Source organism: Pongo pygmaeus, chromosome 4 (assembly GCF_028885625.2).
Source record: "Pongo pygmaeus isolate AG05252 chromosome 4, NHGRI_mPonPyg2-v2.0_pri, whole genome shotgun sequence".
Classification (NCBI taxonomy): Eukaryota; Metazoa; Chordata; class Mammalia; order Primates; family Hominidae; genus Pongo; species Pongo pygmaeus.
In genome coordinates this window covers 67873826-67890924 of record NC_072377.2, presented here as the reverse complement: position 1 = coordinate 67890924, position 17099 = coordinate 67873826, and the positions used below count along the sequence as shown (strand labels likewise).

At 37.1% G+C, this 17099-nt stretch overlaps 1 protein-coding gene across 5 annotated transcripts in view; it reads right to left on the bottom strand.

Annotated features, from left to right (window-relative positions):
- The window catches only part of IPO11 (importin 11), a 220575-nt gene that overhangs the window by 79181 nt on the left and 124295 nt on the right, over window positions 1-17099 (bottom strand). For 3 of the 5 annotated variants that reach the window (XM_054488214.2, XM_063664844.1, XM_063664843.1), the window contains 2 exons: window positions 6807-6902; window positions 5913-6026 (listed from right to left, as the gene is read on the bottom strand). In XM_054488214.2, the coding sequence (XP_054344189.1) occupies window positions 5913-6026; window positions 6807-6902 (210 nt within the window). Of the gene's footprint in view, window positions 1-5912; window positions 6027-6806; window positions 6903-16122; window positions 16168-17099 lie in introns of all 5 variants that reach the window. The other 2 variants (XM_063664841.1, XM_063664842.1) reach the window with 1 other exon arrangement.

Here is a 17099-nt window from a genome sequence, read left to right as displayed (position 1 = left end):
TGAACCCGGGAGGCGGAGGTTGCAGTGAGCTGAGATCGCACCATTGCACTCCAGCCTGGGCAACAAGATTGAAACTCCGTCTCAAAAAAAGAGCTCATGACCATCCCAGAGTTGTTATCAAGGATATAGAGACACTGACAATAATGTTTAGATAACACATTGAGGGGCACCCACAAGTGAGGCCAAGAATTCAAATGGGATCTAGGTGACTGAGGCGAAAACCCAAGATATTCAAGGGGACAGGATCCTCATGCACCAAGGGATTTTAGAAAGGGCTGGACACGTGAATACATCTAACGAGAATACTGAGCCCTCATCAAGTAGAAGTTTTGTAAAATAATCACAAGCTACAAAAAAGCCACAAAACAAACAATCAAAACCAATTACAGTAGGAATCTGGGGGTGGAAGGAGTATCCAAGACTAGGAGAGCAAGGAAAGGAAAAATAAAAGAGGATGGAAAGAGAATGAAAGGAAATTGCAGGTAAAGGACAATGAGAAGTAATTAAAAGTAGGTTGTTTTGGAAGTGATACCAAAATCACTGAAACTTCATTTAAAAAAAAAATTCTCATTTTTTTGGTTTAAAAAAATATTTAAACATTTTTTTTAGAGACAGAATCCTGTTCTGCTGCCCAGTCTGGAGTGCAGTGATCATAGCTAAGTGCAGCCTCAAATTCTGGGGCTCTATTTATTTTTAGTTTTTGTAGAGATGGAGTCTCGCTTTGTTACCCAGCCTGGTCTTAAGCTCCTGGCTTCAAACAGTCCTCTCACCTAGACTTCTCAAAGCACTGTGATTACAAGGCATGAGCCACCACACCCAGCCACTGAAACCTTAAAATGTGTTTGCTTTCAAAGTTACCAAGCAGTAACTAGAGTAGTCCTCATATGATGCTTTAATTATATGATAAGCAAAGCTAAGCCATTTTATTTATTTTTATTTATTTACTTATTTTTGAGACAGAGTCTCGCTCTGTCGCCCAGCCTGGAGAGCAGTGGTGCAATCTCAGCTCACTGCAACATCTGCCTCCTGGGTTCAAGCGATTCTCCTGCCTCAGCCGCCCAAGTAGCTGGGATTACAGGTGCCTGCCAAAATGCCTGTCAAAAGCTAAGTCATTTTACTTACTCAATAAGATGTATTTTTTTTGCATGATGATGTAATATTTTAAAGCTAACAGCAGCCCAAAGAAAAATATCAATGTTAAATTACATTTAACTAATTTAATATCTCACTGGATTGCATTTGGATTTAATCAGATCAAATGTTGATATGGACCCAAATGACATTTTCTTTTTCTTAATTAAAAACTAGATTAGAAAAAAACTGAAGGTGGCTGGGCACAGTGGCTTATGCCAGTAATTCCAGTGCTTTGTGAGACAGGGGCAGGAGTATCTCTTGAGACCAGGAGTTCAAGTCTAGCCTAGGCAACATGCAAGGCTGTATGTCTACAAAAAATTTTAAAAATTAGCCAGGTGTGAAGCCAGGCGCAGTAGCTCATGCCTGTGGTCCCAACACATTGGGAGGCCGAGGCAGGTGGATCACGAGTTCAGGAGATCAAGACCATCCTGGCTAACACGGTGAAACCCCGTTTCTACTAAAAATACAACAAATTAGCCGAGCGTGGTGGCAGGTGCCTGTAGTCGCAGCTACTTGGGAGGCTGAGGCAGGAGAACGATGTGAACCCGGGAGTCGGGGCTGGAAGGGAGCCGAGACTGCACCACTGCACTCCAGCCTGGGCGACAGAGCAAGACTCTGTCTCAAACAAACAAACAAATAAATAAATAAATAATTAGCCAGGTGTGGTGGCACGCATCTGTAGTCGCAGCTACTTGGGAGGCTAAGGTGAAAGGATCACCTGAGTAAGAGTTTGAGGTTGCAGTGAGCTACGATTGTGCCATTGCATTCTAGCCTGGATGATGGAGTGAGACTCTGTCTCTAAAAATTTTTAAATAAAACAGCAAATTTTTAAAATTTAAAAACATAAAAAAGTAAAAAAAAAAAAAAAAATGAAAATACAAAAAAAAAAAAAAAAGACATACCATGTTCGTGAACTGGTGAAATTAATACTATTAAAATGGCCATACTACCCAAAGCAATCTACAGATTCAATGCAATCCCTATCAAAATACCAATTATATCCTTCAAAGAGATAGAAAAAAAAATTTGTATGGGACCATAAAAAATCCCAAATAGCCAAAGCAATGCTGAGCAAAAAGAACAAAGCTAGAGGCATCACACCACCAGATTTCAAAATGTATTACATAAGCTGGGTGCAGTGGCTCATGCCTGTAATCCCAGTACTTTGGGAGTCCAGGGCGGGTGGATCACTTGAGGTCAGAGGTTTGAGGCCAGCCTGGCCAAAATGGTGAAACCTCATCTCTACTAAAATACAAAAATTAGCCAGACATGGTGGCGTGTGCCTGTAAGCCCAGCTACTGGGGAGGCTGAGTCAGGAGAACTGCTTGAGCATGGGAAGCGGAGGTTGCAGTGAGCCAAGATTCTGCCACTGCACTCCAGCCTGGGCCACAGAGCTAGATTCTGTCTCCCCGCACCCCCCCCCAAAAAAGTGTGTGTCTGTATAACAAATACAGTATATATACTACAAATACAGTAACCAAAATAGCATGGTACCAGCATAAAAACACACACAGACCAATAGAACAGAGAACCCAGAAATAAATCCATACATTTACAGCCAACTGATTTAAGAAAAAGATAGCATGAATATTCACGGGGAAAGAACAGTTACTTCAACCATGGTGCCAGGAAAACTGGATATCCATATGCAGAAGAATGAAACTAGAATCCCTATCTCTCGTGATATACATAAATCAACTCTAGATGAACTAAAGACTTAAAATATGAGACCCACAACTATAAGATTACTAGAAGAAAACATAAGGAAAACACTTCAGGACTCTGCTCAGGGAAAAGATTTTATGAATAAAACCTCAAAAACATAGGCAACAAAAGGAAAAATAGACAAATGGGATTCTATCAAACTAAAAAGCTTCCATATGACAAAAGCAACAAACAACAGAGTAAAAGAACTTCCCACAGGATGGGAGAAAATAGTTGCAAATTATATATCCAACAAAGGATTACTATCCAAAATACACAAGAAACTCAAACAACAGCTAAATGAAAATAATAATCCATTTTAAAAGTAGAACAATTATCTGAATAAACAGCTCTCAAACGAAGACATACAAATGGCCAACAGGTACATGAAAAAATGGTCAACATCTGCCAGGTGCAGTGACTCACACTTGTAATCCCAGCGCTTTGGGAGGCCGAGGCAGGCAGATCACCTGAGGTCAGGAGTTCGAGATGAGTCTGGCCAACATGGTGAAACCCCATAGCCAGCTGGGGTGGTGGGTGCCTGTAATCCCACCTACTTGGGAGGCTGAGACGAAAGAATCACTTGAACCTGGGAGGCAGAGGTTGCAGTGAGCCGAGATCGTGCCACTGCACTCCAGCCTGGGTGACAGAGTGAGACTCTGTCTCAAAAACAAAACAAAAAAAAGGTCAACATCACTAGTCATCAGGGAAATGCAAATCACAACCACAATGAGATATCATCTCACTCCAGTTAGAATGGCTATTACCAAAAAGGCAAAAAATAACAAATACTGGAAAGGATGTAGAGCAAAGGGAACTCAGGCACTACTGGTGGGAATGTAAACTAGTGTAGCCATTATGGAGAACAATATGAGTTTCCTCAAAAAACTACAAATTGAACTATCACATGATCCAGCAATCTCATTACTGGATATACACATCTCCAAAAGAAAGGAAATCATTGTATTGAAAAGATACCTACTCCCTCATGTTTATTACAGCACTGTTCAGAATAGCCAAGATATGGAATTAACCTAGGCATCCATCAACAGATGAATGGATACAGAAAATATCACACACACACACACACACACACGAATACTATTCGACCTCAAAAAAGAATGAATTCCTGTCATTCGTGGCAACATGAGTGAGGCTAGAGAGCGTTATGTTAAGTGAAATAAGCCAGGAACAGAAAGAGAAATACTGCATATTCTCACTTACATGTAGAAGCTAAAAAAGATGACCTTGAGCAGAAAGTAGAATAGTGGTTACTAGAGACTGGGAAAGGTAAGGGGAAAGTGGGGAGAGAGAGAGATATTGGTTGAAAGGTAAAAAAATCACACATAGATAGGAGGAATAAGTTCTAGTGTTCTATATAGCACTGTAGGATGACTACAGTTAACAGTAATATATAGTTTCAAATAGTTAGAAGGAGTCTGTTGTATGTTCCCAATACAGAGAAATAGTAAGTGTTTGGGGTGACAGATATGTCCATTACCCTGATTTGATCACTATATGCTGTATGTATAGAAATAGCAGTATGTACTCCATAAATGTCTACAACTATTATGTGTCAATTAAAAACATTTTTAAGAGATTAATCCATGACTTTGGTGATTAAATATTTACTCATTGTGATCTCAGACTGAATCTTCATGAACTAATGCAAGGGAAGAAGGACATATATGTCAAGATATGTTGGAAGCATGACCAGGCCCCTCATGGAAACAAGAAAGTAAATACATAGTAATGGCATCCTGATGTTTCCTCTGGGTAATTTTAATTTCCTCTCTTACGTTCTTAAATATTCTTAGTTTATCCTGTAATCTCAGCACTTTGGGAGGCCAAGGTGGGAAGATCACTTGAGCTCAGCATTGAGAACAGCTTGGACAATATAGCAAGACCTCACCTCTACTAAAAAAAAAAAAAAAAACTAAAAACTAAAAAATATATATTACCCCATTTCAATTAAAATTAATAAGCTAATAAAAATATACCCTATTTATTTATCAAAACAATGGTTGGGATCTCTAATTAGATTAGTCTAATTCTAGAAAAGCTACATATATTTTAAAATTTGCACTTCCTTATTCTGGATTTCCTTGTATTAGAAATAGTTATATTTGTTTTCAGCCATAAACCAAAAGATTTTAAAAATTGTCTCCATTGTAGACATATTCGTCAAGTATACCCTATCTTCAACATCTTATAAATCTTAACAGATTAATGACTTACAACATCATCTTATTTGAATATCTCATATATAGTCTTTTATCTTTTTGAGACAGAGTTTCTCTCTGTCGCCCAGGCTGGAGTGCAGTGGCACGATCTCCATTCACTGCAAGCTCTGCCTCCCAGGTTCATGCCATTCTCCTGCCTCAGCCTCCCGAGTAGCTGGGACTACAGGTGCCCGCAACCGCGCCTGGCTAATTTTTTGTATTTTTAGTAGAGATGGGGTTTCACTGTGTTAGCCAGGATGGTCTCGATCTCCTGACCTCGTGATCCACCCGCCTCAGCCTCCCAAAGTGCTGGGATTACAGGCGTGAGCCACCGCGCCCGGCCATATATAGTCTTAAATCACCTCACTGAAAACCCCATTCCAAACTTACTCTGGTAATAGATATCAACTACGATTTTTAAAAATAAACCTTTGCTAAAAAGGTCATTTTCCACAATAATCAGAACAGAAATACTCTCAAATCAGTGGCATTAAAAATAAGTTAACTAAAGAAGTAATACAAGCATGATACATCACTCCACGCAAAATACCCATTTCCAGATTCTGTATCAGTGAAGAAAAACAGCAGCTATAAACAAATCAACATTATATTCTATGGCTAAGCAGAATAAAATCACCTATTTTGAGCGAGGACAAAAATGTATAAGCTTCAACTGCCACTTACAGATTCCTTTTTCTACCCCAAATTATTGATATAGCATAAATTAAGATTTAAAATGTAAAGGTCTAAATACTATAAAGCTACTTTTACAAAGACTCATTATTTCATCAAACTATTTCTAATTTATATTTAGATAAAGACTTCCTTAAATTTAAATATATTGATTCTTACCTCCTGATTAAATTTATGGGCCATCTCATTGAGTAGTGAAGAAAAAAAACTAGTGTTTTGTAGTAGAACTCGACCCATAACTCCAAGATACGTGGACATCACTACAGGATACCTCTGTACAATTAAAATACAACACATGTAAAATTGTGTTATTTTACATGTGTACAAGTAAAAACAATCACTGACATAGTAACAAGCAACAGGGATATAAAATAACATTCTCCTCCATGTTACTTCTCTTTAGAATGAACTGTCAATACTGCCTGAGTTCTAACTTACTAAATACATATATGAATTATATGCACCATCTCTCTCTATATATATATATATACACAATAAAGAGAAAAATACTATTTATCAATTTCATATATTACTTTATTACTTTTTTTTTTTTTTTTTGAGATGGAGTTCACTCTGTCACCCAGGCTGGAGTGCAGTGGCGCGATCTCGGCTCACTGCAACCTCCGCCTCCTGGTACTATATTATTTTAAATACTCATAACATACACGGGTCCATGGATCTATTTAAGTGAGCTGTTCTTAGAAAATAACCAGTGGTTTAACATATTCAGTCTATAACAACATTAACACTATTTTGTCCCCCTCATATTCTTAGTTGTCAAGCATTGGAATTAAGCCACTCACCATTCCTGTACTTCAAATGATTTCTGTGTGAACATACATGCATATGTTTGAAAGACACATGTCAAAGAAAATCTATACTTCCCTGTGTGGAACAGGAAAAGGCAAAGGTGTCTAACTGCCCTGAAAATTTAACATAATTTAATATGATCCAAATGACAAGAAAAGCTTTCCTTCTTTATCTAACAGAGTAATTAAAACTAGAATCCTATAGTCTCTAACACTACCTTTGGAACTTAAAGAAAAATCTTACCTCCCCTTCTATAATACCCTTGAAAACATAGGGTAAAATCGGTTGAAACATTTGCGGACCTAGTACTGGGTTCACTTTAAGGGCATTTTCCACAACCTAAAAACCAGAAAGAAAGATTGGTGATAATACTGCAAGTCATTGCTTTATGAAAAACACATGTAAGTAAACAATGTACTAAAATAAGTATCACAGTCCAAATTTAAGAATGCATACACGTATGCAGGCTATGCAATATTCTGACACTAGACACACTTTTACAAGATAATCCATTTTAAAATTGCAGTTTGATATGAAGTATATAATATTTACACACAGCTATCTATCTTGCATACAACTGTATTTAATCACATTGTAATAACATAGGTATCACATGCAGTTAATGTAATTCTTACCCTTGCAATTTAAACAAATAACCCTTAAAAATGATGCACTAATAGAGGCAGCAAAAAGCATTTTTAAAACATTGGCTTTTTGATAGCTAAACAGGAAGTTAGTAACACCTATACTAACTGCCCAGAAATAAATCTACATTTAAATTAATCAACAAATTGGAGGAAAAAGGGCATGTGGCATATATACTGCATATTTATTAAATTAGAAATCATATGTCATTCATAATTATACTGATCAGTCATGAGTATTGATTGTTACATGTGAAAACTTGACATAAAAATTATTTTTATATGAGTGAGATGTTTCTTCTATAACAAAAATGGGTAAGCATGAAATTCAAAGCAGGGTCGAGTTTTTTTGTTTAATTTTGTTTTAATTTTTAGGAAGAGAAGAATGCAGTGGTCAGGAAACAGCAAAAAGGACCAAGAAGGACATTTACCCCACACTTCCAGCCTAAGTGCTTGAGAGGTGTGGAAGGAAACAGATACCATCTGAGAGGGTTATGGGCAAGGAACAGCCTCAGGGTAAAGCCAAGTTTCCCTTATGACTTGCATTAATGCTTCTCAAGATTGACTACTGACATTTTGTATGAAAAGAACCATTTACAGTCATCCCATGCATTGAGGGAGATTTAGCATCTTCCAGTGTCTGCTTACTGTGTGCCAATAGTGTACTCCAAAAAATTATGACCATCAAGAATACTTCCAAGCATTTCGAAACAGTCCCAAGGTAAGCAAATAGCATCCATTGTTGATAACAACATTTGTTGCTGCTCTAATTTTGAGCAAGACGTGAAGGTAAGGTCCAAATAAAAGATTAAAAATATAAACACTATACTGTGGGGCAAGCACTATGTATGCTACTACTAAGAGATACAGGTATACAAGATATCAATTCCTCATTAAAAGCAAGAGGAGATAAAATTTGAAACAAAATTTTATCTCAAGTTTCCTTTTTTGGGAAAAAAAAAACAAAACTAGATCTGGGAAAAAAAGATAAACATGGAAAATATACAGATAAGCTAGTAGACTGAGAGAGTCATAGAGGCAGATATCACCAGACAGTATTTATCTGTGAGTAGAAAGTAAGGGCACCTGCCCATTATTAAATATATATATAATTTCACTCCCATCTAAAACCCTACTAAAATTACAGAAAAAAAATTCTAAGAAGGGGAGCATAATTTTAAAAAGACAAGAGGAATGAGAAACAAACACTGAAAGCAAGAAAGAAATTCAAGAGGAAACTGACTCATTAAGTCAGAGAAAGCTGAATCCCAAGGTGTCAAAGGAGAAAGCTGACAGAAGCAACCAGATTTACTTCATATAACTTCTCCCCGTTTCTCCACTCCAAAAAACACAGAAAGTAGCAGAACCTTACACTTTTGGGAAGGAGAAAGGGGAAGCGAAAAATAAGAAGAAAGAAAATAAGACTGGTTGAAAGTCCGTCTAAGAAACAGAGTGCTAGATATTTTCAACTCTGTAGTATCTGGACAACTGATGCCCAATCCAGGAGAACAAAGAGAGTGTATTTTCTATAAAGAGTCTAAAAGAGATTGCTTCCAGACTAAAAGAGCCCATCAGTGCCCAATGGAATGCATTTAAATAAACTTACATTACGGCACCTCATTCTAAAATTTCAGAACAGGAACAAGCAGCAGCAGCTACAAACTTGGAAAAGAAGGAGCCCCAAGGTGGGAGTCAGCATGGCTCTGAATAGACTTCCTCAAGAAAATTAAAGTAACAGAATCCTTGACGTGTCTGAACATATTGGACATCTGTCAGACAGTTTAGTGAACATAAAAAAATTTATACCAAAAGAAAAGGTAAGTATTACTTCCAGGGAATACAAAAGATTGTACAGAAAAGGAGAAGTAATCACAGCTGACTACAGGTCTCAGCTTTGAAGGAAATATAGGAATCATGATGTAAACACTGAATTTTGATTACTTGGAGGATGAAGGCACAGAGGAAGTGCAAAGGCAGTATCAATACATACTGCCTACAATTAACAACGCATGAAGGAATAACACAGAGGTGTTATTTACAGATCTGAACATAGATACAAAAGAATCAATTGGCTACAAGCACTAAAAGTGGTTGTCTCTGAGCAAGGAAAAATGGCAGAAAGACAGGTGACTACAGTTTTTTTCTTTAAGAAACCTTATATATTTATCTAGTTGACTCTAAACTACATCATATAAAATTCTGGTTAAAATTTTAAAAATAAAAAGGTTTGAAGAGAATTTATAGTAATAATATATAGCTGTGGCTGGCCCCAATCCATAAGAATCTTTATAGTTTTATTTGGCGGCAGGGAGGAGGGGGTTGGGGCAAGGGAGTATTTAGAATTAATGTAAGGATTAAATAATTCCCACATAAAGCAGCATCTGATTGAGTAAATAAATAACATAATCATATACACAAATATTTCAGGGATAAAATACAGTTTCTGTTGTCTAAAAGGTCAGGAACCATAGCTAGAGAAGATGAGAGTTTCTGAAAGAAAAATATCATTATCAGACTTGGGTGCAGAGGGTATGGGACAGAATCAAGAGAAAATTCAGAACTAGAGCTGGCAACATATAGAAAAGCTGAACAGTGGACCAAAGGTGAAAAAGTCTTTCACTGCTTCTAGTTTTCCTGTTTGGTCAAATGAGTACAATTCTGGTGTCAATAATAATGATGACATTCCACTCTGACATGCTGAATTTGACGTGCCTGTGGGAAATCCATATGAAATGGTCCTCTATTATTTCTCTTACACTGAAAAATGCCAAGTCCTATAACCTTATTTCTTTCTACTATTCATATACATATATGAGTTTCAAAACAACAATACCAATATTACTGATGACAACAATACTACTGAATGTAATTATAAACTTATTTTTTTGTAATGTTTCATCCCACCAGGATATACATGTGAAATACTATGTATTAAAATGACTTGAAATATTCTTCTCAAATAGCTGTGCCACCAACATCGTAACAGTTACAGTCAAATGTTTCAGTCTCTTTTGTATCTTTAGGAATTGTTTTGATTTTTCCCCCTAAATCATGCTTTACGTCTACATGGTTCCAAACTCTAAAATATAAAACAGATATACATCCTGACAGATCTAGTTTCACCCTCTCCTCCTCTTTTTGCTAGATAGCTACTTTAATTACCTGGCTTATTCTTCCACTGCCTTCTTCCACTTTTTAAACAGAAGGAAACTAGAGACACTGCTCCTTACTTATATTCTCAAACTCATATAGAGATTTTCTTCATTTCTTTTTAATGGAATGCACAGTACTCCACTGTATAACTGAACAAGGTGTGGTACTTCAATCATCCAATTACCTATTACTAATTGTTTTTTGACATTTTATTATTACAAAAAGAACTTTTGCACTTTAGTTTAAACCCATTCCCTTTCGAAATACACCTGCAACAGATTGTGTGTGTATGTGTTTTTTTTTTTTATATATACTTCAAGTTCTAGGGTACAAGTGCACAATGTGCAGATTTGTTACATATGTATACATGTGCCATGTTGGTGTGCTGCACCCATTAGCTCGTCACTTACATTAGGTATATCTCCTAATGCTATCCCTCCCCACTCCCCCAAAACTACGACAGGCCCCGGTGTGTGATGTTCCCCTTCTTGTGTTCAAGTATTCTCATTGTTCAATTCCCACCTATGAGTGAGAACATGTGGTGTTCGGTTTTCTGTCCTTGCGATAGTTTACTCAGAATGATGGTTTCCAGCTTCATCCATGTCCCTACAAAGGACATGAACTCATCATTTTTTATGGCTGCATAGTATTCCATGGTGTATATGTGCCACATTTTCTTAATCCAGTCTATCATAGATGGACATTTAGGTTGGTTCCAAGTCTTTGCTATTGTGAATAGTGCCACAATAAACATATGTGTGCATGTGTCTTTATAGCAGCATGATTTATAATCCTTTGGGTATATACCCAGTAATGGGACAGCTGGGCCAAATGGTATTTCTAGTTCTAGATCCTTGAGGAATCACCACACTGTCTTCCACAATGGTTGAACCAGTTAACAGTCCCACCAACAGTGTAAAAGTGTTCCTATTTCTCCACATCTTCTCCGACACCTGTTGTTTCCTGACTTTTTAATGATTGCCATTCTAACTGGTGTGAGACGGTATCTCATTGTGGTTTTAATTTGCATTTCTCTGATGGCCAGTGATGATGAGCATTTTTTCATGTGTCTGTTGGCTGCATAAATGTCTTCTTTTGAGAAGTGTCTGTTTATATCCTTCACCCACTTTTTGATGGGGTTGTTTTTTTCTTGTAAATTTGTTTGAGTTCTTTGTAGATTCTGGATATTAGCCCTTGGTCAGACGAGTAGATTGCAAAGATTTTCTCCCATTCTGTAGGTTGCCTGTTCACTCTGATGGTAGTTTCCTTTGCTGTGCAGAAGCTCTTTAATTAGATCCCATTTGTCAATGTTGGCTTTTGTTGCCATTGCTTTTGGTGTTTTAGACATGAAGTCTTTGCCCATCCCTATGTCCTGAATGGTATTGCCTATGTTTTCTTCTAGGGTTTTATGGTTTTAGGTCTAACATTTAAGTCTTTAATCCATCTTGAATTAATTTTTGTATAAGGTATAAGGAAGGGATCCAGTTTCAGCTTTCTAAGTACGGCTAGCCAGTTTTCCCAGCACCATTTATTAAATAGGGAATCCTCTCCCCATTTCTTGTTTTTGTCAGGTTTGTCAAAGATCAGATGGTTGTAGATGTGTGGTATTATTTCTGAGGACTCTGTTCTGTTCCATTGGGCTATATCTCTGTTTTGGTGCCAGTACCATGCTGTTTTGGTTACTGTAGCCTTGTAGTATAGTTTGAAGTCAGGTAGCGTGATGCCTCCAGCTTTGTTCTTTTGGCTTACGATTGTCTTGGCAATGCAGGCTCTTTTTTGGTTCCATATGAGCTTTAAAGTAGTTTTTTTCCAATTCTGTGAAGAAAGTCATTGGTAGCTTGATGGGGATGGCACTGAATCTATAAATTACCTTGGGCAGTATGGCCATTTTCATGATATTGATTCTTCCTATCCATAAGCATGGCATATTCTTCCATTTGTTTGTGTCCTCTTTTATTTCATTGAGCAGTGGTTTGTAGTTCTCCTTGAAGAGCTCCTTCACATCCCTTGTAAGTTGGATTCCTAGGTATTTTATTCTCTTTGAAGCAATTGTGAATGGGAGTTCACTCATGATTTGGCTTTCTGTTTGTCTGTTATTGGTGTATAAAAATGCTTGTGATTTTTGTACATTGATTTTGTACCCTGAGACTTTCCTGAAGTTGCTTATCAGCTTAAGGAGATTTTGGGCTGAGACCATGGGGTTTTCCAAATATACAATCATGTCATCTGCAAACAGGGACAATTTGACTTCCTCTTTTCCTAACTGAATACCATTGATTTCTTTCTCCTGCCTGTTTGCCCTGGCCAGAACTTCCAACACTATGTTGAATAGGAGTGGTGAAAGAGGGTATCCCTGTCTTGTGCCAGTTTTCAAAGGAAATGCTTCCAGTTTTTGCCCATTCAGTATGATATTGGCTGTGGGTTTGTCATAAATAGCTCTTACCGATACGTCCCATCAATACCGAATTTATTGAGGATTTTTAGCATGAAGGGCTGAATTTTGTCAAAGGCCTTTTCTGCATCTATGGAGATAATCATGTGGTTTTTGTCTTGGGTCTGTTTATATGCTGGATTACATTTATTGATTTGCGTATGTTGAACCAGCCTTGCATCCCAGGGATGAAGCCCACTTGATCATGGTGGATGAGCTTTTTGATGTGCTGCTGGATTCGGTTTGCCGGTATTTTATTGAGGATTTTTGCATTGATGTTCATCAGGGATATTGGTCTAAAATTCTCTTTTGTCGTTGTCTCTCTGCCAGGCTTTGGTATCAGGATGATGTTGGCCTCATAAAATGAGTTAGGGAGGATTCCCTCTTTTTCTATTGATTGGAAACTGTCTCTCAGACCACAGTGCAATCAAACTAGAACTCAGGATTAAGAAACTCACTCAAAACTGCTCAACTACATGGAAACTGAACAACCGGCTCCTGAATGATTACTGGGTACATAACGAAATGAAGGCAGAAATAAAGATGTTCTTTGAAACCAACGAGAACAAAGACACAACATACCAGAATCTCTGGGACACATTTAAAGCAGCGTGTAGACGGAAATTTATAGCATTAAATGCCCACAAAAGAAAGCAGGAAAGATTTAAAAGTGACACCCTAACATCACAATGAAAAGAACTAGAGAAGCAAGACCAAACACATTCAAAAGCTAGCAGAAGGCAAGAAGTAACTAAGATCAGAGCAGAACTGAAGGAGATAGAGACACAAAAAACCCTTCAAAAAATCAATAAATCCAGGAGCTGGTTTTTTGAAAAGATCAACAAAACTGATAGATCGCTAGCAAGACGACTAATAAAGAAGAAAAGAGAGAAGAATCAAATAGACGTAATAAAAAATGTTAAAGGGATATCACTACTGATCCCACAGAAACACAAACCACCATCAGAGAATACTATAAACACCTCTATGCAAATTAACTAGAAAATCTAGAAGAAATGGATAAATTCCTGGACACATACACCCTCCCAAGACTAACCCAGGAAGAAGCTGAATCCCTGACTAGACCAATAACAGGCTCTGAAATTGAGGCAACAATTAATAGCCTACCAACCAAAAAAACTCCAGGATCAGACGGATTCACAGCCGAATTCTACCAGAGGTACAAGGAGGAGCTGGTACCATTCCTTCTGAAACAGACTGTGTTCTTAAAACTTTTGTGAAAAATGCAGGATTCAATTTACTTGACTTAGGCCTACACTGCATTCAAAGTGATTAAACGCATGGATCCTAAAGTCAAAATGCTTGTGTTATATCATAGTTCCAATGCTTACTAACTGAGTGGCCTTGAAAAAATTATTCATCACTTTATGATTTAATTTCTCATCTGTAAGACTGGGGAAAAGAGCAGTACTATCATTATATGTTTATGTAAGGATTAAATAAAATCTATGTTTTACATGCTTAGAACGTGTAGCATGTGTTAAATGCTAGTATGAGCTATTATTATTACAGAATAAGTTACACCTTAAAAATATTTGTGTCATCTTAAGTCTAATCACAGTGAAAAAAAGAAACTTGGCTTAACATTGCTTAATATGACCACGACCAGAATGAGAATTCAAAAAGTCATAGTAGTATGGCTGTAATACAGACAAATTTCAAATATAAGAAATGTTAACAATTTAGAGTATTTTATCATATAATTATGTTCCTCTAGATAACATGTTCAGTCACAAAATAAAGTAAAGCGTATTCTTTGCTCTACACCATTTGTTCCAAAAGCAGGCATACTGGTCTCTCTATCCAATTTTCCTAACATTGTAACTTTCTGCTTCAAAGAACAAAGAAGTTACTTGCAGATACTGTCAAAAATTAGTATAACAGTGACATTTAGTAAAAAATATATTTAAAATGTTATATAGCATACTATATTAAGAAATGGTATCTGAGAGATATTAAAAATGAAAATGAGCTAATATTAAAAACTATTGTTATTGCTATACTAGAACTCTAAGAACAGGAAAACGCCAAAAATTTTGAGAGTTTGCCCAGCCTTCAAATATAGCAGTAAAATGAAAGCACTATTTGTCCTAAAATATTCCTTAACATAAAAATACAATTTATTCATGATAATGAACATATTTTTAGTATTTAACATCCATTTATTAAATAATAAAATCTAGTTTCTGAGATTTTTAAACCAAACATACAGATTGAGCTACAGCAATATTTGTATAAAAATACCATCTTAAACACATATTATCAGATTCTCAATTTTTCATTCTTTTTCTTTTTTTGAGGTTGCGGTGAGCCGAGATCACGCCATTGCACTCCAGCCTGGGCAACAAGAGTGAAACTCTATCTTAAAAAAAAAAAAAGAAATAAAAAAGAAAGAGAGATGCGGTCTTGTCATGTTGTGCAGAAGGCTGGAATCAAACTCCTCAGCTTAAGTGATCTTATAACCTCAGCCTCTGAAGTAGACAGGATTAAAGGCAAACACCACCATCTCTGGCTCCAAATTTCTTAATTCAAGTATCTGTATCCTAATCATAACCTACTGTTGGCATACTTACAGAGAAATTGCCTTAATCTGTAACGTATTAAATGTTACAAAAATAATGACTACATATTTGACTATAGATTTTTGATATGCAGTAAGTTAGTTTGGAATTTTCAATAATAAAAAAGTTTTAAAAGATTGTGTTATTCTGAGCAGCCAAAAAAAAATAAAATACAATTAATTTTCTTCTTTTTTTTCTTGAAACAGGGTCTCACTCTATTGTCTAGGCTGGAGTACAGTGGCACAATCTTGGCTCACTGCAGCCTACAACCCCCAGGCTCAAGAGATCCTCCCACCTCAGACTCCTGAGTAGCTAGGATTACAGGCACACACCACCATGCTCGGCTAATTTTTGCATTTTTTGTAAAGACGGGGCCTCATCATGTTGCTCAGGCTAGTCTCAAACTCCTGAGATCAAGTGATCTGCCTGCCTCAGCCTCCCAAGGTGTTAGGATTACAGGCGTGAGCCACCACGCCTGGTCAAAACACAATTTATTTATTTATTTATTTTTTTTTTTTGAGACGGCGTTTCGCTCCTGTTGCCCAGGCTGAAGTGCAATGGCGTCATCTCGGCTCACCACAACCTCTGCCTCCTGGGTTCAAGCAATTCTCCTGCCTCAGCCTCCCAAGTAGCTGGGATTACAGGCATGTGGCACCATGCCCAGCTAATTTTGTATTTTCAGTAGAGACAGGGTTTCTCCATGTTGGTCAGGCTGGTCTCAAACTCCCAACCTCATGTAATCCACCCACCTCAGCCTCCCAAAGTGCTGGGATTACAGGCCTGAGCCACCGCACCTGGCGACCAAAATACAATTATTAATTATTTTAAAGAGCCAGCTGAAATATGCAGTTCTTGCTAATAATATACCATCATTGCATAAACCACTTGCTTACTTTTAAAAGTAAATTTAATTAATGTACTTAAGTATTTATTTCAAATAAATGGTCAAAGGGTAAAGGAGAACAACTTGGTTTGTTTCTCTACAGCCAAATTATTTTGCCTAAAATTATAGTAGCCTATTTCCCCCCATAGAGAGACTAAATAATGAGACAGCTATATATTACATAAAAACAGCCAACTCTTATATTCACTTATTACATGCTTGGCATTGCTACAACTGTTTATATATATAAGCTCAAGTATTCCTCACATCAACTATAGGAAGTAGGTAAAGTTATCCCCATGTTACGGATGGAAAATGAGGAACGAAGACTAATCTGTCCACATCACATAGCTGTGAAGTAGCAGAGCCAACGTTCTAACCCTGGAAGTCTCCCTTCAGTGTGTAGTCTCACCTGCTATGCTACGCTCCCTCTAGTAAGTTGGTAAGAGTATAATTAAAGACAAGTAGAATCACAATGGCCATTCCAAATAATCCACAAGTTGTCTTTCAACAATTACTTTAACAATATTGTTGCAGAAAAGCCAAAAGAGGGGGATGGGGGTAAGGTCAATTCAAACTTGGTCTGGGAAGTGTTTAAATGTGAGAAATCACCTCTTTTCTTAATCACTTAGAATACATATATTATAATTTAACATGGAGAATTTCAGGTACTGCCTAGTTACAGAATAAAAATCATTTAGTATCACTCCTCATCTAATAAATGAGGAAAATGAAGACCAAAGTATACTCAGGAGCCATAAAAGTAGCAGGGCAGCATATGCAAACCAAGGGACTGGTCAAGGAGAGAATTCCAAATGAATCCTCAGTAGAGTCGAGATCACA